The sequence below is a fragment of the Stegastes partitus genome, unplaced genomic scaffold (genome assembly GCF_000690725.1).
Source record: "Stegastes partitus isolate 25-593 unplaced genomic scaffold, Stegastes_partitus-1.0.2 Scaffold1482, whole genome shotgun sequence".
Lineage (NCBI taxonomy): Eukaryota > Metazoa > Chordata > Actinopteri > Pomacentridae > Stegastes > Stegastes partitus.
In genome coordinates, this window is record NW_007579213.1 from 42,803 (window position 1) to 63,808 (window position 21,006).

The 21,006-nt window shown below is 45.1% G+C and overlaps 3 protein-coding genes across 3 annotated transcripts in view; 1 reads left to right on the forward strand and 2 right to left on the reverse strand.

Moving 5' to 3' along the window:
• Positions 1-659: 659 nt before the first annotated feature.
• xpnpep3 (X-prolyl aminopeptidase 3, mitochondrial) lies at positions 660-9,745 on the reverse strand. Its single transcript, XM_008299938.1, has 12 exons — positions 9,620-9,745; positions 9,425-9,539; positions 6,978-7,100; positions 6,121-6,308; positions 5,752-5,971; positions 4,523-4,707; positions 4,362-4,424; positions 3,669-3,782; positions 3,471-3,556; positions 2,817-3,000; positions 1,670-1,790; positions 660-1,562 (listed from the first exon to the last, which is right to left on the reverse strand). The coding sequence occupies exons 2-12, from the start codon at positions 9,495-9,497 to the stop codon at positions 1,396-1,398; spliced, it is 1,524 nt and encodes a 507-aa protein (XP_008298160.1). The 5' UTR covers positions 9,498-9,539; positions 9,620-9,745; the 3' UTR covers positions 660-1,395.
• Positions 9,746-11,230: 1,485 nt separating this feature from the next.
• Positions 11,231-17,482, forward strand: st13 (ST13 Hsp70 interacting protein). Its single transcript, XM_008299939.1, has 13 exons — positions 11,231-11,364; positions 11,765-11,904; positions 13,172-13,220; positions 13,314-13,404; positions 13,718-13,791; positions 14,282-14,348; positions 14,429-14,513; positions 14,610-14,720; positions 15,383-15,485; positions 15,718-15,834; positions 15,942-15,981; positions 16,255-16,343; positions 16,774-17,482. Exons 2-13 carry the CDS (start codon positions 11,795-11,797, stop codon positions 16,906-16,908), a joined length of 1,071 nt encoding a protein of 356 aa, XP_008298161.1. The 5' UTR covers positions 11,231-11,364; positions 11,765-11,794; the 3' UTR covers positions 16,909-17,482.
• A 2,988-nt stretch (positions 17,483-20,470) lies between these two features.
• The window catches only part of rbx1 (ring-box 1, E3 ubiquitin protein ligase), a 3,804-nt gene continuing 3,268 nt past the window's right edge, over positions 20,471-21,006 (reverse strand). The window contains exons 4-5 of the mRNA XM_008299940.1: positions 20,826-20,911; positions 20,471-20,643 (exon numbers count right to left, since the gene is read on the reverse strand). Of these exons, the coding sequence (XP_008298162.1) occupies positions 20,631-20,643; positions 20,826-20,911 (99 nt within the window). The 3' untranslated portion in view covers positions 20,471-20,630. The remainder of the gene's footprint in view (positions 20,644-20,825; positions 20,912-21,006) is intronic.

Here is a 21,006-nt window from a genome sequence, read left to right on the forward strand (position 1 = left end):
TGCAAAAAGAACAAAGTCTGCATCACCAGTCTTCCAGGACAAATGTGCACAAGTCCTAGATATTGAGGAGAGGATTCCTTGAGTTCCCCCTGAAGTCTACGTCAGTGATGATTGTGGTGCTCGCTATTAAAGGAACAACTATTTCTACACATTTTATTTCATTATTTATTTATTTTTATATTTTCATTGTAAATAATGTTTTCATTTTTATTTATTTATTTAGTTTTTGTATTTTATGTCACTTTGAAAGCAAAGGCAATATGAAACACCTACTGCACACATTTTTCTGCGCATATTTCCTTTGACTTTAAAGCAACATTATAAAAAATAGATTTAAATAAATTAAAAAATAAAAACAAAAATAATTAAATACAAAAATAAATCGTTATTATTTGATTTATTTGTCTTCATATTTCTACTTTTATTAGACTTTTCTTTTATGGATTCATTTTTGATTAATATTGATTAACATTGCCACATTATTTATTTTTTATTTTATTTATTCTTTTTATTTCCACTTTTATTTTATTATTCCTTTATTGATTTATTTTTGTAATTTGGCACCCTCACTACTCCACAGTCTCTCTCGGTGCAGCTGTTATTATTTATAACCAGAATCATACATCACTATGAACACAACACCGCCATAAACGACCAGCGTCAAACCAAATTGATTTATTAGATATGAAAGAATATTGAGATCTTTTCAATACATATAAACACAATTTACGTTTAGAGATCAGATTTGTTCTCTCAGCTGAACAGACTAAACTCCGACACACATTCACAACAACACAAACGTTCTCACACTCGAGCGAATCGCTGTGATCATTTCCATTTATTCCAGGTTGATCAGGAGCAGCGGTTTCTGTACACATCGTGTGTTCACTTCATAATTTGACTCGTTCTTTCTGCTCATGACAGTGAGTTCACGTTCAGCGGTTGGTGTTTTGATGCAATGCAGCCTGAGCTGGGACAGAACGGTGGATCTTTAAGAGTGGAAACAGAAAACGTGTATCACCGAGTCAGGTCTACAGCTATGATGTTAATGCACAAATAAATACGCATGTTTTGATGTCTTTGCAGCCATTACAGGCGGCACATTTCAAGTTTTGGAGTTTTATTTCTGTTCTTGTTAATAAAGTTTTTCTGACTTTGCACACTCCTGTTAACAACGACTAACTTCACTGTTAAAGACAAACATGAAACCAGCTATAAAGTGTCTTTAAACGTATAATCAGACAGCAGAGGCGTCTTTCTCCGACTAAAACTGAAGCCTCACAGCGTGCTCCTACACTTCTTTCACCTGAGCTTGAGGATATCAACCATGGAGACGACTGAGAAGCGTCTGCACACCAGCGCTGTGGCTCACGTGGCCACCTGTCTGTTTCTGCCCTATCTCTGGGCACAGGCCTGCTCCACGTCAGCGACGGTCTTTGGCGTGTCAGAGGACAGAATCAGAGGTCCTCCTTTGTCCCGGATCACCACATCGTCCTCAATCCTGACGCCCATGCCGCGAAAACGCTGCGGCGCCTCATCGTTGTCTTCACAGATGTACAATCCTGTGACGAGATAAAGGGGAGCGCCGATGAAACAACTGGAGCCACTCAGGTCGATGTGAAGGCTGCAGCAAAACCTGATTTCTTCCTGAGATCTAGTGCGTGCTCACCTGGCTCTATGGTGATGGCCATTCCTGGCTGGAGAGGCTGTGAGCGGGACAGCTCAGGAGTGTCATGGACGTCCATGCCCAGGTAGTGGCCAACGTGGTGGGGACAGTAGCGCCTTGCAGCCTGGGATGAACAAAACAGAACCAGGTCAGAGGGCTGAGCTACGAGGCGAGATGACAGGGTTAGTGAAGGATGTTGAGTTTAAGACGGGGTTTTTAGTGACACAGTGGTGGCTCGGTTCTAACCTGGCTGGATCACCGTGGTTCATAAGCACAACTTGCACCACTGTACATATTATATATTATCTATATTTATATTTTAGATTTCTGTATGTGGTTACTGCTGATGCACTAGGTGTGATCTCGTTGCCTTGTACTTGTGACGTGCAGTGGCAAAGATGAATCTAATCTAACCTATGCTGATCCAGAGGAGCTATGTCCGGATTTAAATCTGCTGTATTAAGAATGTCCCTTTTGCTAAATCTCTTCCTGACAGTCCTCTGTGTCCATATGCAGCATCTACAGTCGTAAACTCAAGTTTTCACACAAACTTTTCTTGTAAAGATCGTGTAAATCGTGGCCGTTTTGAGTCTTTAATGACTCCTAGAACTCAGAGTTTTCAGCGATGGAATCAATAAAATGTCTTCATCACAAAAGACAATCAGCAGTTCAGTTCTTTCATAGATGTGTTTTAGGTTTTCTGGAAGTACAACTAAATCTGCTGGGTCACAAATATATGTACAGCGATGCTAATATCTGCTTAAACATCTCTTGGCTATTATATCACCTCAGCTCGGTGCTCTTGGTGGCCGTCCACAAGCTTCTGGTTGTATCTTGGAAGAATTGGTTCAGTTAAACTAAATTTGTTTTGCATGCATACACTCATAAACCCAGTTGGACAATATGACTTTAAGGCTCAGAGATCTGCAAATGTATTTTACAATTGATCCTGGGTGAACATGAATGTCGACAAATAGTTCAGATGCTTTTCAAGATTTTAAATAATGAATAATTAAACAGTTCAGCCTGCAGGTGGCGATCCATCAGTTTGTTTTCTTATCGTACAGCTCATCTGTCCACAGATCATCTCCTCATGTGGTGTAGAGCACAGGAACAATCTGACGTCTAATTCTGTTCTTTGAATTTTTACCTTCAGCACGTCAGCGTCGCTGGTGCCGGCCTTGAGGACGCCGAGCCGCTTGAGCTGGCGTCCCAGTAGAGCCAGCATGGTGCTGTAGATGTGGTCCAGACTGACGCCGGGGGAACACAGAGACAAGCAGGAGCGCTGGACCTCGAGCACGGCCTCGTACAGCTCAGCCTGGGCGGGACTGAATCTGTCAGGAAGGAGGCGAGAGCAGCAGGCGATTAAGGTGGGTTGTGCCCGTCGCCGGCAACAGAATCATCCGTCCATCTGTTTTCTGGAAGGTCACGGGTGGGCCGGAGCCTGTCCCAGCTGACTGAGGGTGAAGACAGGAAACCTCTGGACGAGTCGCCCGTCGTTCACAGCAGAATAATGCTCATGCTCACCATCATACGTGTTTTTTTCCAGCAAAGTCCAGGTTTGTAGAACAGTTAAAAACAAGCGGTGCATGTTTTAAGTCTGTACAGTCATGACTCAATAACCCAACACTAAATGTAAAACCTTCTTCTATGTCGGATAGCAAGGCTGTCGGATTGTCACTTCTGTAAAGCCTGACTTTTGCTGCCAAGTACGTTTTGTATTTAAAGAAGGAGATGCATAATCAGTTTGTGTAAGTTCACACATAAAGGCGTATATTGTGTGTCAACATTTTGTTAAACCTACCTTCCATTGACTGGCCACGTTCGCGTGATGTCACTGACATAACCAAAGTATTCACAACCACCATCGAGCAGAACCATTTCACCGTCCTGATGGAGGAAAAACACACAACGGTCACGACTTTACAAACATGTGAACCACTTCTGATTGCAAGGATGGTTAAAGCTCTCTCATGTGTTTACTGCACCGTGCAGGCGTTACCTTGATGATCTGGTTGTTGTTTATGTAGTGCAGCGTGTTGGCTCGGTTCCCTCCGGCCACCACGGGGGGATAGGCCAGGAAGTTGGCACCGTGGATCCGATTCTCAAAATCAAACTGAAACAAGAGTTGATGTCAGCAAACGCCTTCGACTGGAGGAGCGACTGTGAGCTTCACATCTGCTTTAAGATTTTATGGCGTACAGATGTGGCAGAAGAATTTACTTTTTCAGTTTGGCTGTAAGTACAAAACAGAGCTAAAAAAAAAAAACAATCCGACCAGCAGATATCTGTAAATAAAGCTTTGTAGCTCTGTTGACTGTACAGTTAGTTATCCCATATAAATTAAGAAGGTTGCTCCTCAACTAAACAGTTAACAGCTGCTATCTTAGCTTTTGACGACAGACGAACTGAAGGCTGCCATAAAGGCAACCTGGGTTTCATCATCTGACCGCCTTCACGCCACGACACAGTAATTTGTGGACATTTTTGCACCTAAATCCTTTATTAATTTAATATACTAAATTTCAGATTTTCACGAGCTATAAGACGTAATCAAAGAAAACGTTTGAAATATTTCACTTAAATCAGTCTGTAAATCGTCCTGAGCAATGTTTCCATACTTGTGCTTTGACTGAATAATCAACCAATAACTCTTGTGGTTGCATTAATCACAGACGCGGCAGCAGGCCGTCACCTTAGCAAAGAGCACGGCTTCATCCACGTCCCCTTGAGACAGAGCCATCGTCCTCCTGAACGCCTGGAAGACAAGGAGTTGAGTCGGTGCGCTTGTGAATCGGTTTTATCTCCATTTGTGAAGCAAACAGCCACTCGTACACAGCAGAGGAAATGACAGACCTGCGCCGTGATGCGACCCGCTTCCTGCATGAGGGCCACCTCTGCTGAGCTCTTCAGGGCTCTGAGAGAGTGTACCAGGGGTCTGAGGGTGCGCGGCGTCGGACCCGCCTCCAGGACGGGGCTCACGTGGGTCTGGTGGAGCCGAGGGTGTGCAGGCTGAGAGCTGTCGTACCACAGCTGAGTGCCTGAAGGGGTCGGAGGACAGGACAAAGGCCAAGAGTGAAATTCAGGTCTGAATTAGTTCGTGGGTCAGATGTCGGCTAAGGAACCACGGCTCTACTCGGAGCTCCGTACTCGATAACGGTTGATTCATGCTTTCTGCGTCGGACCAGTAAGTCTGATGATCCATTTAATAACAGCGCTCGCCTCCCTGAGTGTAAAAGTCGCACTAAAACAGTTCCCTCCTGCTGCTGTTTTGCAGGAACCCTGTCACTGCATCCCTTGAGCTCCTACATAAAACTGAGGCGTCGACTATCCATCCATCATCTCTACACCTTAATCCTCACCAGGGTCATGGGGAGCTGGAGTCTATCCCAGCTGACTCAGGGTGAAGGCAGGTTCACCTGGACAGGTAACCAGTCTATCACAGGGCTACACTTAGAGACAGACAACCAAGCACACTCACATTCACACCTACGGACAATTTACAATCACCAATTAACCTCAGCATGTTTGTGGACTGTGGGAGGAAGCCGGAGAACCCGAAGAGAACCCACGCTGCACGGGGAGAACATGGAGACTCCACGCAGAAAGATCCCGGGTGTCCTCACCGGGACGCCAACCGGCAACCTTCTAGCTGTGAGGCAACGGTGCTAACCACCGAGACACCTGTAGCCCAGGAATCAACTACTTTATGCAAATTAAGGGCTCATAGCCAGCACTAACAGGACCTCGCCGGTGTGCTACGTGTCCGGTTGCATTCTCCTTCACATGAAACACAGAAGAACACACACACAGGTTAGCACCGTATCACAAAGCATTTCTTCTTCAATGAGGACATCCTACTTTGTTTGGGCTCCGTCAATAGAAAGCACACACTAACAAAGCATGTGCACAATTTGAATGACACGTGGACGCAGAAAGCATGAACGGGCCTGAAGGCGGAGTCTCTATCACGGTGCTCCTTTACTGTCTGAAGCTCCCAGAATGCTCTCTGCTTGCAAATCCAAAGATTATTACCAACCTGCCAGTTATCACTGCAGGAGACCTTCCTGCTCGCGTCCACCCACCTTTAAGGCTCTTGAGGACAACACCCAGCTCCTCCGTGCTGTGAATTCTCTCGATGCCGGTCAGAGCAGCCGCCCCGTCCTTCCCGGACCGCGGCCCATCCCACAGCTCCCTTCCTGGGTCTCTGCGGGGAACAAACAGGATGGCCTGGTCTGGTCGACTTTTCCCGTAGAGAACCAGAGCGCTGTCAGGCTCTAGGAAGCCGCTGAGGTAGAAGAAATCCTGAGGAGCGTTTGGTTGAAGGTTAACTGGTGAAGCCTCGCTAAAATTACAACCAACCAACTGACAAGAATGTAATTCCCCCATGGGGGGACTGGCAGGAGGACGCATCCTAACTCTGAAGATGAATAAATTCAACTTGAAGGCATCACCTGGTGCTGGTGGAAGGGATATGGGATGTCGTTGGTCATGTAGCGCGTCGGATGGGATAAGACGATGACCACATGGGTGCCGGAGGAGGCAGAAGGTCCCAGCCTTTCTGCCTGGGCCTCGATGAGCGACGCCAGCCGGTGTCTGCGGAGCTCATATTCAGTCTGGCTCAGACCCGGGGTCACCTCCCCTGAGGAGCAGAGAAAACACAAATCCTACGTCTCTGAAGAAACAGTTGTGTGTTGAGCCTGCTGCTGACTGTTAAAGACTACCAGGTGTGTCAGAGAAGGTCCAGGACTGGTGTCACAAAAGATAGATTTCAAACTACAGACCAGGAGTTTCCCCTTCAGACCATCAACCAGCTCGTCTACAGAGGTCCTGCAGCGTTTGCTTCGTCCAGAAGAGGCAGAGTTGTGTCAGGACCAGTGGAGGCTGCTTCACCATGACAACCTGCTCACAGCGCCCTGAGCATCCCACAGCTCCTGGCTGAGAAGAACATCTCCGTGCTGGAGCAACCTCCCTACTCACCCCACCTGGCTCCGTGGGGTTGGTTCCTCTTCCCCAAGTTCAAGGGCTCATCAAGGAGACGCGTTTAGAAGACGTGGACGACATCAAGATGGCTGTGAGGACGGAGCTGAGAGGATCCTGAAGAATCCTTCCAGGAGAGCATGGCGACGTGAAGAGAAGGCTGGAGGAGGGTGTTAGACTCCAGGAGGGTTATTGGGAAGGGGAACACTTGTTGTCTGGATGTGAAATCTATCTTTTGTGACGCCAGTCCTGGAACTTCTCTGACATGCTTCATAACAGGTTTTCCCCAAAAACCACAACTTCACAAGGTCTCCATGGTAACTCCACTCACCGTGTTTGATGAGGTGTGGATGAGTGAAAGGGCTGGGCTGGCCAAGGTATCGCGGAGGAATCGTCTTTGGCTTCAAACTTCCTGGTTTCACAGAAATGCTTCTGCACGGGCACCAGATCCGTCCTGCAGACAGCAGCAGAGCAGAACACTTCTGTTACCTAAACTATGTGACTCAGAGGATGCAGACCGCGGCTCAGGCCTGCCATTAGTCGTGTTCTGGATGTGCTTCCTGGTATCTACATGTTATCATTTTCAAAATCCCCTTCGCTGGGAAACAACAGCAGCTATCAGCCAGCGACCCACACTGGAAATGTAAAGCTATGCAGAGGACTTGGATCCTGCAGTAAGACGGCCTCGCTATGATTTTTCACCAGATCCGTTTTAACGACAGCACTCATCTCCCTGCAGGAACACTGTCACTGCATCCTTTGCTTTCAGCTCCTACATAAAACTGAGGTGTCTGGCCGCCACTTAACCCTTCTGGAAACTCCCCAAAGACTTTTGAACTTAATCCAAAATAGACGCATTCAGCAACTGCAATTTGAAAAAACATATTTTAGTTGAACTTTCCTAACGGATTGAGCAGGTGACCCACAAAAACTGACGTACTGGTGGATAGTCGTCTATAATTCATCAGTTATTTGATCGTTGCTGGTGTCGGTGGGTGAGGTGGTGGTACCGGACGGGACGGCTGTCTGTTCTGAGTGGAAAGCAACGACTCATATTTTTTTTTAAAAGCTGATCTCTGCCTCTTGATATTGAAATCCCATCCTGCTGGACCTCAGTTCTGCTTCCTTCTCTATCACAGTCTCATCAACGTCCAAGCAACTCCATTTTCAGATATGATGTCGGGCAAAGAAAAGCACAACTTAGGCACAAGGCACGACTGGTGACCTCAAAAATTATTTCAATCTTTAGACATGTCATTATGATCTTACACAGCCTGATCAACTTTATTGTTTTCCCTGGAAAACATCTTTCAGCCACACAAAGTGGATTATTACAGGGAGTTTAAAGTTTAGCTGCTTGAGTGCAGCATCACTAGCAGTATGGCAGGAGTGTCCTTTATCCCTGAACCACATATTAAAACTTAATCTTTATGATCCTCTAAGCAGGCAGACAGTCTCTCTCTCTGGCTTCCACCTGGTTTGGGTTATGATTTGTTTGTGCTCTGGTTAATTTCCTTTTCAGTTCTGTAGTTAGAACTCGTGTGTGGTCTCAGGCTTGAGCCAGGTTGGGACAAACTGGAGGCTCGTTTAAATTTACATTTCTCTGAAGGGTGAAACTCAGTCTCCTGACCTTTCGTGTTGCTGCTACTCCTGTGACAATGTAAACAGTAAGAGACTTGAATTCTGTATTTTGAAAAAAAAAAGCAGCAGGCCAACTTGTTAGATTCAAATTTGTATCATACAAGAACTGTGTATGTTTCCTTTGGCAGGGAGAGCAGTATTCTAGTCCCCGTTTGGTTTCTCTTTCAGGACGACCTTGTTGAGTGTGTTGGTTTTGTGCTTTTTAGTTTAAGGTGTTTGTTTAGTTTCTCACAGTTGAAGGTTTGGTGACGGACTTATAGAGAGCTTCTTACAGCTTAATAAGTAAAATAGCTCGAGCTGTTTTTTAAAAGTGCCATGTTTTAGGCCTCATGTAATTCAACTATGATATTAATTTTATTCTGCTTTTACTTCATGTATTTATTTATTCTATCTATTAACTGTATTCTCCCTGTTTGTGTCGTGGATGAACAGCCCAAGACAAACTCCCCACACCTGGCACAAGAAAGTTCATCTTAAATAAAGTTCATCTTGAATCGTAATACTTTAGTGGCAGAGAAGTTGTGTAAAACAAACTATTTTTAGTTCCAGTTTATGTGTGGTCTTCCCTCTTTTGTCCAGTCTTGAGCAAGGATGTAAATTAAATTAAATTACAATTAAAAAAAGAGGTGTAAGCCAACGTAGTGTGGTTTTATTGTCATGTGGTATTTAACAGATTAACTTCTATTTATTTTAAATTACTTTCACATGTGGTTTTATCCAAATTACCAAAAGACCTGCAAATAAAACTAAAATATCACGCGTGGCTTCTCCTAAATAGAATCTGGCTGTTTACATGGATATAATCTGAGACAAATGACTGAACTAGTAGGTGAATGGATTTAGTTTTTTGTACAACATGAAATAACTGAAACACATCTTTCTAGAGAAATGTCCCCGTAAACTATCCACAAACTAGAGTGAGCACACCTTTAACTTCTGTCCCAGTTTCTGCTCAGCCTGCTGGTTTCCACACTGGTAGATTTATTAAACATTATTTTACAGCTACAGGTGCTGGAGGCAGGTTGAACTACATCATATATAAACACCTCCCTGTGGTGGGTTAAAGGTTTTATTCCTCCCTCTGAGGTGTGATGGGCTGTGTTGGTGCAAAGTAGCTGAAACCTGGATCAGGCTCACCTCCACTCCGGGTCCGCGGAGCCAGCAGCCCGACGGCCGCCCGGACCGAGCGGCCACCGGCGGAGGGCAACATTAGCGACCGGAGGACACCGAGCAGTCACAGCATGCCGCCCCGCTGCACACAAAGTCACCGTCAGACAGGCACGAACCGGCCGCGTCGCCAGAGACACGCAGCGGTGTTTACTGACAACTTCCCGGCGTTAGACCGTCCCACAGCAGCGCTCTGTCCACCGGCTCGACGCTGCTCGCTACTCCGCTGCTCCCATGTTGGATAACCACGTTGTGAAACTGCTGCCCGGAGTTCGGTCTGTCAGGCGGAGACGCACATTCTACTTCTTCACGCGGTGGCAGCAAACTACGCCGGTGCACGTCCTCCCCCTGCCGGCCTGGAGTGGTTACTGCAGCGGCTCACATACGTACACTTATCTTGAAAAGCGCTATACAAATAAAATGAATTGTTGTTGTTGTTATTATTATTATTATTTAATCAATCAGAATTTTCTCTATATAGTCTGATATAATATTCAAGGAAACATGAATTTTTGTGAATTACATCCTTGTGCAAATTATATGTATTTTCCTACTACTGCACCCTACTTCAAATATTATTACAGTCGCCCCTTATGAGCGGCATCTGTAGAGTAAAAGGTCCCATCTATCTATCTATCTATCTATCTATCTATCCATCTATCCATCTATCCATCATCTATCTATCCATCTATCTATCTATCTATCTATCTATCTATCTATCTATCTATCTATCTATCTATCTATTTCACTGTGTTATACCATTTATCCTTGTCTGTGAACAGTCTCTCTTGCTCCAGTGCTAAAGTCTAACAAGTTGATTACAGTTCTACAATTCTTTGATTTAACAAAGCAGACACTTTTATCCAAAGCGACCCACATCTGAGAGCAGATACAACACAAGCAAGGATCTAGTCGGGAGAAGACAACCTGGATAAGTTCCAAAAAACAAGTGAAGAGTTCATTTGCAAAAACAGATAAATCCATCTTCACAAAGAAAATAAAACAGGCTTTGTTGCCTGAAGAATGCCATTCTCGATATCCTGAAAAGCTCTGATTGAATCTTGAATTTGAATTACATTTATTGTATAAAAAAGAAAATAGTCCACCTAAACATATGAGATGACATGAGATGAGATGAGATGAGACATACACAACATGACAGACGGTGGGTTTTGTCATCCTGTGGCTGCCTGAAAGGCTGAATTCAGGGAAACGAGTCCTCAATCTATAATTTATATCCATCTGTGTATTTATTCCTTTTCACGTAGTTTATTTACACTATTGTAGCTTTCAAATAATTAAATATATATGTATTAAATAGAAAATAACGTGAAAAAAAACAATAAACAGAAAAGGGGCCGTCAGATGGTGACACTAGAGTAAAGGTGACACCGTCCAGAGCGACGTGTTGCCCTGAGCATGACCTCTCAGGTGGACTGGGAGTAAGCTAAGGGGAAATCACACGCGTTTTGGAGGCTGATTAGAATAATTTATGTAGAAGATAGATTCTTGACAACAAATCTTATCGTGCTTAATTAAATTTGTCAAAAAATGTTGCACTGGCACTGAAGAAAATGCCGTTTTATTTCAGTCATAGTAATAATAATAAAAATGAACATTTTTGCATCCTGGTGCACATTAATAGATGAAACAGGACACTGTGTGTGTATTCTATCTTTTGGAAATCTTCCACTGTGCTGCGCCGCGTTGGGTCGCTCAGCTGACCAGGAGCCGCCTGACAGTCGCTGCTCGGGGCCCGAATGCTCCGCGGTCCGTCGGTCTGTCCGATAATTCGCCTGAATGAAAACAGAGAAGCGACGCCTCTCTCGGTGAAGCAGTGTTGTGGCGATTAAGCTCGACCGCGCATCGTGTTGTCTTCTCGGGTGTCTACGGTGTACATCTTCTATCGGGTGCGTAACATTTTGCTTTTAGAGGAACCGAGATGTTTGCGTGCAGCTCCGGGACTGTTAGCTTTTAGCCGTGGCCCGTAGTCCGGCTAGCTAACGGCGTTATCATGCGTCAAACGCTTATCGCGTCACGGACGGATTGACATTTCTAGAAACTTCTGGCGTTCTGTCGTTGAAATAGTTAATACTACCATTATTTATTTATATGTTTGGTTGGTTTGTTTGCCTGCTTCGCTTGTAGACTCTGAATTTCTCGTGTTTTGTCCGTCAGCGCGGGGTATAAACTGAGCCCGTAGCGCGCGCTCATTCAATCCCTTTAGCATCCCTGGCTAGCTGCTGTTAGCTCATGTAAACAAAGCCAAGACTGATAATTTGTTGGTGTTTTTTTTCTCCCCGCATGCAGAGCTCCGTGTGCTGGGAGTGACACAGCAGCATGGACCCACGAAAAGTGTCAGAGCTCAAGGGCTTCGTGCAGCTGTGCGAGTCCAACCCCGGGATCCTGCACCTTCCAGAGATGAGCTTCTTCCGCACCTGGCTGCTCGAGTTAGTACTCTGGGCTGCTCTCGCCCGTGTGAACTCTGTGTTCCGTGGCCGAGCCGGTGGGGGGGCAATGATTTGTAGAGGGTTTATTAATTCACAGTGTCACTGGGGTATTTAAATACAGCCTGGACCCGACTGCAGGGTCACCACGTGTCCTGTCCCGCCCCCTCCCAGTACAAACCATCAGGACCAGACTCTGTTGTGTTTGAACATCACAAGGACAGATTGCCTCAGCATCAAGGAGCTGATTCATTAAACAGAATTAGAAAATGGCAAAACAGTGACATGTCATATATAAGTCTACACACCAGGGCTGATTACTTTCTATCATAGTGGTGGAATAAACACCACTTCTCCTAAAAGACATGAAAAATAATAATGCAATGCATCATATTTAAATATGATGTGAAACTAAAAAGATCAAAAACTCACACTGGATTGCCAAAAGCATTCACCATTCCTTTGTGCAGAAGCTGAAGTCAACAGATGATCCAAACTAAATTATCACTCAGCTATGAAATACAGAAGAGAGTCAAGCCTAACCTGCTTGGAATCAGCTAACTGGATATCCATTACAACCTGAAGAGGAGAATGCAGCATGGCTCCACCAAGAGCACCAATAGAAGGTCACAGGGCCCTGATACTGGTTTTTAAAGCTTAATAATAGGCTGTTAGGATAGTTGTTTTCCACACACAGTGATGTTTTAATCATGTGACTCTCAGCTTGTGACGTGCAGCCAGGTGTGCTCTCTCCAAACACAATCAGTCGTCAACTGGCTCGTTGAAGTTAACACATTCCTGTCTTAAGTTATTATTACACGTGTCACATTTTAAGAGGAAGTGCATCTCTGTCTCTGACTCATCGGCCTCGCAGTGACAACACATTATTTCCTCCGTCTGTCTGTAGCTGCAGCTCTCTGTGTCGTCCTTTCTCTTTACTGAGGTCACTGTTTTCACTGAGGTGGACTGTGGACTCTCTCTGTTTCTTTTTCCTCTGTCTGGTATTACTCAGATTGTGGGAACATGAAATCCGTTTCCACAGCAAGTCCTCATAAATCATTAAATATTAAGGTGAAGAGTAAGTCTGCAGGTGCTTCATGTAGGTCGGTGTGATCTGAAGTCATGAAAACACGAATAAATGTGACTGAAAAATGACTGTTTATATTAAAACACTGAAGTTTAAAGTGTTCATAAATAGAAACTGAGTACCTTTAAAAATCAGGCTCATTGTGTCACTCATTAGCTTTTTCTCTGTCATTTTATTTTGCAGAATGGGTGCAACAATACCTCCCCCACCCAAGACACAGGACACATGCCAGGTGACACTTCTATGGTTTTGATTACGTCAGTTTTTTCTGTGTTGTGTGTTAAATGGCACCATGTGGTAACGGAGCGTGCTCTCTGACCTGCAGGGCGGCTGTCCTTGTGGTCCCCCTCCGACAGCCTCCTCCCCGCCGGAGCCGGAGCCTCCTCTGCTGTCTGAGAGCGAGGAGAGTGAAATAGGTACTGCATGTCCGTCTCAGCCGTTAACCCACGTTTCTCTAGGCACAGCTCTGGAGTCAGGGTTATAAATGTTTGTTAGTGGTTTTCCTTTCTGTTGTTTAGTTCATACAAAGTGTAGAAACACAATTTACCAGCACTTGTCTGGTAACTTTCAGCCAAATGCCATAACCCCATTTTATCATACAGACATGTGACAGCTTCAGAAATCAGACCCTGAAACCAAATGCAGAACTTATATCAAATATGAGCAAAGTGGCTCTAAGATGCAGCCACCCTATAATCTGTTTGTTGGATTTCTGTGTTTGTTTCATAGAAATCGACAAAGAGGGAGTCATCGAGCCGGACACCGACGAGCCGCAGGACATGGGCGAGGTTGACAACACTGAGGTAAAGCATTCAGCATCGACATCCATCCATCATCTCTACACCTTAATGCTCACCCTAAGTCCAGCTGACTCAGGGTGAAGGCAGGTTCACCTGGACAGGTAACCAGTCTATCACAGGGCTACACTTAGAGACAGACAACCAAGCACACTCACATTCACACCTACGGACAATTTACAATCACCAATTAACCTCAGCATGTTTCTGGACTGTGGGAGGAAGCCGGAGAACCCGGAGAGAACCCACGCTGCACGGGGAGAACATGGAGACTCCACGCAGGAAGATCCCGGGTGTCCTCACCGGGACGCCAACCGGCGACCTTCTAGCTGCGAGGCGACAGTGCTAACCACTGATCCACCTGCAGCCCTCAGCATTGATATAATCCCTATTAATCACGCAGACACAGACTCATGGAACCTTGAGTTAATTAAGATTAAAAGCCTAGAAAACAACCAGATGAAGTCTGAATGTCTTTGTCCGTACTTTTCTTCAGGTCACAGAGGAAATGATGGAACAAGCCAACGAGAAGAAGATCGAGGCCATCAATGCTCTAGGAGAAGGTGGGTTGACAGTCCTGTATTGATCAGCTGAACAGATCTGGATTCATGAGCTCCAACACTCATTTTTCTCCCACTTACAGGTGATCTGCAGAAAGCTCTGGATCTCTTCACTGAAGCTATCAGGCTTAACCCCTGTGTCGCCATCATGTACGCCAAGAGGGCAAGGTGAGCGTCCTGTGTGTAATTCAGATTATTCCTGCCTCGGTTACACTGTCTGTTCTGAATGGAGATAAGTGTAATGAGCTGTCCACCTCGTCTCAGTGTCTACATCCAGATGCAGAAACCCAACGCAGCAATAAGAGACTGTGACAGAGCCATCAGCATCAACCCAGACTCTGCACAGCCTTACAAGTGGAGGGGAAAAGCTCACAGGTAGGACAACGTTGGTGTTGCACAGGAGCTTTCTAGTGTTTAAACAAACCTAGAAGTAGCTGTCCTCATTTACTCCACACAACCAAACCCTCAGTGTAAACACCCACAGATACACGAACTCAGAGCTCAACTCGTTAATCACATTTCACCGTCTGCAAAACAGCACGTTTGATATTTACAGTCCTTTTACTTAAGTCACGATATAAACAACTTCTTCTCCTCCTCCTCTTCTTCCTTGGTATATGAACATTAATCTGGTTGTGGAGTTGGTTCTGGAAATTCGCTAAACAAAAACGAGAGCTCTGACTTTGTGACACGTGGAGTCAAGTTTTTAAGCTCAAATGTGTCCACAATGAAAATCTCACATGTTTGTCTCATGTATTTATGAAGTAATGAGGACGAAGAAATGCTGGAAAATGTAACGCAGATTAAAAAAAGCTAAACTTCGACCCTCCGCTGTGTACTTATAGGACCTGCTGCTCTGAAAATAATCATCGTATGAAGGTCAAATGAGTCATTAAATATAATAACTACAAACAAGTCTGCTGATTCTGAGGGGATCGGGGTGACGGCACGGATTGATTTTATTTTTTTCCTCTTTGCCAACCATGCTGCTGGTGCCATATGGCCGGTATCTGACACCACTGTGTGTCCTGCTGCAGGTTGCTGGGTCACTGGGAGGATGCAGCCAAGGACCTGGCCATAGCCTGCAAACTGGACTACGACGAGGACGCCAGTGCGATGCTGAAAGAGGTCCAGCCAAAGGTACCACGCCTGAGGAGGAGAAGGGGAACTTACAGAAAATCATTTCATTTGTAGAATCAGTATCGCAGATGTGTGATTTGAATGCAGCGCTGTAGAGGAACGCTGTCGTGTTCTCAGATCCAGATCAGAGTAGGTCTGAAGAACCGCGTAGACACGAGCTGCAGGAGATCAAACACGACGACGTTTCCACCTGTGAGTTCTCAGTACATCGTTCTTGTCGTCCCTCCTTCAGGCAAACAAAATCATGGAGCATAGACGCAAATACGAGCGCAAGAGAGAAGAGAAGGAGGTGAAAGAAAAGCAGGAGCGGATAAAGAAAGCCAGAGAGGAGCATGCACGGGCCCAGAGGGTGAGCTGCTGGACGGCTTCCTTATTCCAGACTCCTCTTTAAGACAACAGACGAATCCAGCTGACATGTCAGAACACTGATGAGTGTGTTGTTTTGTTCTGCCACAGGAAGAGGAGGCGCGGCAGTTCGGAGGAGGATACTTCCCAGGTAGTGATGCATGATCTGAACAGATTCACACTCCTGTACACACATTGATCATTTTATTGATCGCCTACACAGTGTTGATTGCTGCAGCATCAGAAGGCAGAACAACGGGTGGTTCTCAGGTCGTCTTTATTTAAAGTCACATCTGTAGCCTTCAGTACTGTCATGCTTGAAGCTCCACCCAGAGAAATACCAGAACATTTCTCAGTGTTGTGGGCTTCGTCGGCCGTTTATCAGATGCATCGATTGTTCATAAGGTTCTGTGTTGTGGTGCAGGCCCTGCTGGGTTCCCGGGCGGAGCTCCTCCTGGCATGCCTGGTCTTGGTGACCTGCTGAAGGATCCTGAGCTGCTAAATGCCATGAAGGTAACTTACTGGTGAACATTAATCCTTTACGTTGCTCAGATCTTGAAGGAGCAGACTGAGAAAGCACAGATCATAAAGACGTGCAGCATTCTTCATAGGCGGGAAGGACAAAGACTACAAAACCATGACACTTAGACGGGGATCTGTAGTAAAGGGAAGCAGAGCGTGTGTGTTGGAGCCGGTGGCGGTGCAGCTCAGGATTTAGTTGAGTTATCCTGATGTTCATCCAGAGATTAAAGGGCTGGAGGGGGATGATCCACTAAACAATGTGCTCTCACTGCTCCATTAGAGCCTAAACTAAAAAGTCCAACTAAAAGTCCTAAAAGCTGTGACAAAACATACTTTTCCTTTCACCGTCTCTTTAAAGCTGATGTAGAAACGCTTCATGTGACAACAAGTGACCCTGTCTGTCCTCCATGTTGACCTCCAGGACCCTGAGGTGATGGCTGCCTTCCAGGATGTGGCACAGAACCCGGCCAACATCGCCAAGTATCAGAACAACCCCAAAATCATGGCCCTCGTCACCAAGCTGAGTGCCAAATTTGGAGCTTCCCCACAGCCATAGACGGAGAAAAAGGACCAAAGTGGAGGGTGGAGGATGGAGCGGAGGGTGGAGGGGATGAACAGTGTGGAGGGCGGCGCTTTTCTTCACTGTGTGTGGTTGTGTCGGGGGAGCAGGTGACGGGTTAACCGGTGTGTCGTAGAGGAAGCTGGGCAATTTTTTAAATGTTCTTAATCCGCCTGTTAGCACTTAGCAACATCTCAACAAAGCCACCCGATGGTTAGGAGGCAGGTCTGTCACTTAGACGAACCCCACCACGCGTCTCGGCGGGGACGCTACTTAACCAAAGGTTGACGTTTCTTAACCTGTATCTGGAACCGCTAAACCGGGAGCTCCTGCATTACGACGCTCGCTCACAAGCATTTCTACAACCATTTAATACGTGATCATGGTCTAGCTACTGGTTTTTCTTTATGTGAACAGAGCCGAACTCTCAAACACGACCCTCGGCTAACTTTTTGTTATCAGATCTGTTATTATAAATATTAAAAAAAAAAAAGAATAAAAATGTACTTATCTTGGTGTTTGACCCTGATGGAAAAATGATTCATAATAATAAAACCTCTGTTGCTGCACAGCGGGTTTGATCTTCCTTCATAATGACCACGTCCTGTTTGCTCTGCGAATTTGCTCCCCGAGGACTTCAGGAGGACTTTAGGTTTCTACGACTGAATTTTAAGTTCTGAAATCAGCATCTTGTATATAAAATGTATGAACTCCAAATGATTCATCCCTTCCCAGTTTTGTCATTTTTTGATTTGACCAACAGATGACGACACAGTACGACATCGTATCAGAGAAGCAACGACACATTCTAATATTTTTGTTTTATATTTTAATTTCTAACCGTTTTTCCTCTGTTGGGATTCTGTTCCACTTCTCTTTCCACCTGTTCAGGTCTAAACTCAGGCCCCAACATGTCGATATAGTGCATGGGCATGAATACTTTTGGACAACTACTAATCTATGAAGCTTTGTCACATCGGAAGAATCGGTTTTTCCTCCAGAATTTGACATATTTCTACCGACGCCGCCTCAGATTCTGGTTTGCAAAGTGCTGCACCGTGCAGACGAACGAAAAATAAAAAAGAAGGAAACGGCGTCGAGGCCAAACATCGACTGGTTCTGTATTATTTTAATTAGGGATGGACTGATACCTCTTTCTGATTTCCGATACCGATACCGATACTTCAACTTTGAGTATCTGCTGATACCGATACCAATACCGATACCATCTCTCCTCCTGAACTTCTTTGGAAATACCTTATTTGCATGGATACATTTGTTTAAGATGGCTTTATCAAAAGCCTCATACTATTAAAGCACAGACTTTGCTTTTCTAAGAAACAACAGCCAAAAGCATGTCTCACAGTGAAACTGTAGCTGCTTTATCTGAGCTGCAGTCAGACTACAGTGTGCACTCAGAGCCATTCACATATTTAGAACAGATCACAATGACACAGCAACATTAAGCTGCAATTTAAAGGTTCAATTACCAACACTTGGTATTAAATAATAGAACCACTAATAGCCGCTCTGGGCTCTGCGCATGAGCAGTAGTAAATGAGGCCGGAAACGTTGCGACGTGCTGCGGGATGGGATCCAATAGGAAGGTTGTGTGTGCAGAGCCGGAGAGCCCCGTACAGGCTGCTGGTAGAGGGCTGCACGGAGAGGCTGGACTCTCTGCTACGGCCGGAGAAGTGCACGGCTTCTAGTTCGGGTGCGCCACGTAGTTTTACAGGGTGATTTCACTCAAAATATACTTCCAATTTAAAAAAATAAAAAATTTAAGAACAGTATTTTTAACCCCTCACCGCTCCCACGGCCCGCCGGCGGGACGTGACCACTTTCCAAACACATTACAGCCAGATGTGCGCATGCTCCACAATCACGTTTCCCGACAACATACACATCAAAGGAAAGCTCAGAGTCTCCTCTTTCCGATGATATAAACCTTTTTGACCTGCAGCAACCACAGCGTTGACACAAAGAGCTTTTTGTACAGAAAAGCAAAATGTTAAAACCCGAGTTTTCTTACTTTTGAAGGCTCTCTGCAGCTCAAACATCGCTCATTCCTCACCAGCTCGGTCTCATTCTGTCCCGTAAAATAATTCGGTCCGTAAAACGTATTAGATCCTCAAAGGCACAAACTCTGCAGTAATGTCTTCCCAGCTTGAGATCAGCTCTGGCTGTTTTATTCATTTCTTCTGGCAAAATCATCCTGAATCTATTTCAGATCGCGCTGAAAGCGCTACAGGCAACTAGACGGACGGCTCAGCTTTTGATTGACACCTAGTTTGGCCAATAGGAGGGCTTTGGGGGTGAGTGACAGCCTGAAGGGCCAATGGAGTGTCTCAGACAGTCAACCCGGTCCGCACAAGTCCCACCCTTGTAGATTCGACCAGTCGGGTTGCAGACACTCTCTGACGCTGTACACTTGTAGCCAATGAGCAGACGAACACGTGGGGGTGTCGGAAGGCAGGATTGTGTGTGTGTGGCGGTATCGGATCGGCCAGTTACCACTGTGAAGGAAATCATCCGATACTGTAATTTCGTCCAGTATCGGATCGGCGCATCTCTAATTTTAATCCAACTTGATCATTTTGTTATATCGTATTGCAGAGAAGGTGCGCTCGATTTGCTTTCCCAGTTGTCCAGGAACGATATTAATATTTTGTGCTCACATACTTATTTCGTTATATTGCTGCAACGTGTGAACGAATTAGTATTTTGATGTATGTTACAGCGATACGATTTAATTTTATTTTGTCCGTGTCATGTCTGGGGCTCCATAGTTTCTCCACTATTTTATTTTGTTAAATAAATCAGAAAACTATTAATGAGCAATTTGGCTGCAGCTGAACTATTTTTTTCTGCTAATCTTCAGTCAACAGGATGTTCATGCTGATAAAAACGGCCGTCATAACACCACAGGTTGTTTTTAACTCCATCTTCAGACTCCTGTGTGTTATCTTGTGAGGCGTTTGTGTCTCAGCGTCCCTGTGAACAAATGTGTGGGCAAACTGAAGTGTGCTTTTGTATTTGAACTAGTTTTTTTCAATTCAACATCTCCAGGAGGAAACGAAACACAAATCCTTTTGTTATCGAGATTCACAACATTCAGAACCAGTGACTTGTTGAAAAATGAGAGTTCATGAAACACGAGTGACTTTCTGAGTGGTTATAAATTATTTCTCTGCTGTAGTCATAATAATTTAATTAACCGACCGGTTCTGCTGGATAACGACGCCTTTACCTCCTGACTTGTTTTTTGAACAGAACTGACGACACATGGTGCTGCTGAGGTAGAAACCGGTCCCAGAGGGAGAGTAGGTCAACAGCACGCCTAATCCACCAGAACATCTGTCTGTGAGCCAGAGGATTAGTGGCCTGTAACACATGGACAGGTCCGGCCCGTCTGACCCAGCACATTACCGTCGGCTCTGTCCACCAACATGTCGCTCATTAACCAAGTCCTGAAGGTGTTTCACTGGTTTTCCTTTAATCATTTTTTTAAAAAACGCAGCACAGTAGAAAACCTGCTGCCTGTACAAGTAACACAAGCTGCGTTTGTGAACACGTTCCTGTTTATTCATGTACTTACAACAAACCAAAACAAAGACTTGGGTGGAAAAAAATAAAAGTAGTTTTACAGGCGGGAGGGAATAAAGACGCAGTGAGGGCGACGACCGAGGAAGCCAAGAAAGAGATCAGCAATAATACAGCTAGTGTCCATATCTGTGGAAACAGAAACATGCCGTCAGTTCAGCTGCTCACCTTAGAAAATATTCACAACTTCTTATCGTCTAATGCAACAAATACACAACCAGCACACGGTTACACAAACCCAGACATTCCTCCACAACCAGACATCCGTGATAAATACTCTACAAACTACTACCGTAATGAACAATACTCACTTCTGAAACTCCCACTCCCTGTTGTCCAGAGGACACACCTGTCTGGTTTTCAGCCAGCGTGAAATACAGTGGAAATGGAAGGCATGCTGCAGAAGAGAAAAGAGCAGGAAGACACACAAACTGGTCAGGAAGGCAGCTCAAGATAAGCCTCATGCTCTTCACTATACAGTCGTGACTCGAT

Excerpts from the sequence above, each read along its gene's own strand:
- st13 (XM_008299939.1), top strand. The coding sequence starts at position 11,795 with ATGGACCCACGAAAAGTGTCAGAGCTCAAGGGCTTCGTGCAGCTGTGC. Across the intron at positions 14,514-14,609 it reads ATGTACGCCAAGAGGGCAAG|TGTCTACATCCAGATGCAGA; the intron begins GTGAGCGTCCTG and ends ACCTCGTCTCAG. Across the intron at positions 16,344-16,773 it reads AGCTGCTAAATGCCATGAAG|GACCCTGAGGTGATGGCTGC; the intron begins GTAACTTACTGG and ends GTTGACCTCCAG.
- xpnpep3 (XM_008299938.1), bottom strand. The coding sequence starts at position 9,497 with ATGTTGCCCTCCGCCGGTGGCCGCTCGGTCCGGGCGGCCGTCGGGCTG. Across the intron at positions 3,557-3,668 it reads ACAACAACCAGATCATCAAG|GACGGTGAAATGGTTCTGCT; the intron begins GTAACGCCTGCA and ends TTCCTCCATCAG. Across the intron at positions 1,563-1,669 it reads GGCCATCACCATAGAGCCAG|GATTGTACATCTGTGAAGAC; the intron begins GTGAGCACGCAC and ends ATCTCGTCACAG.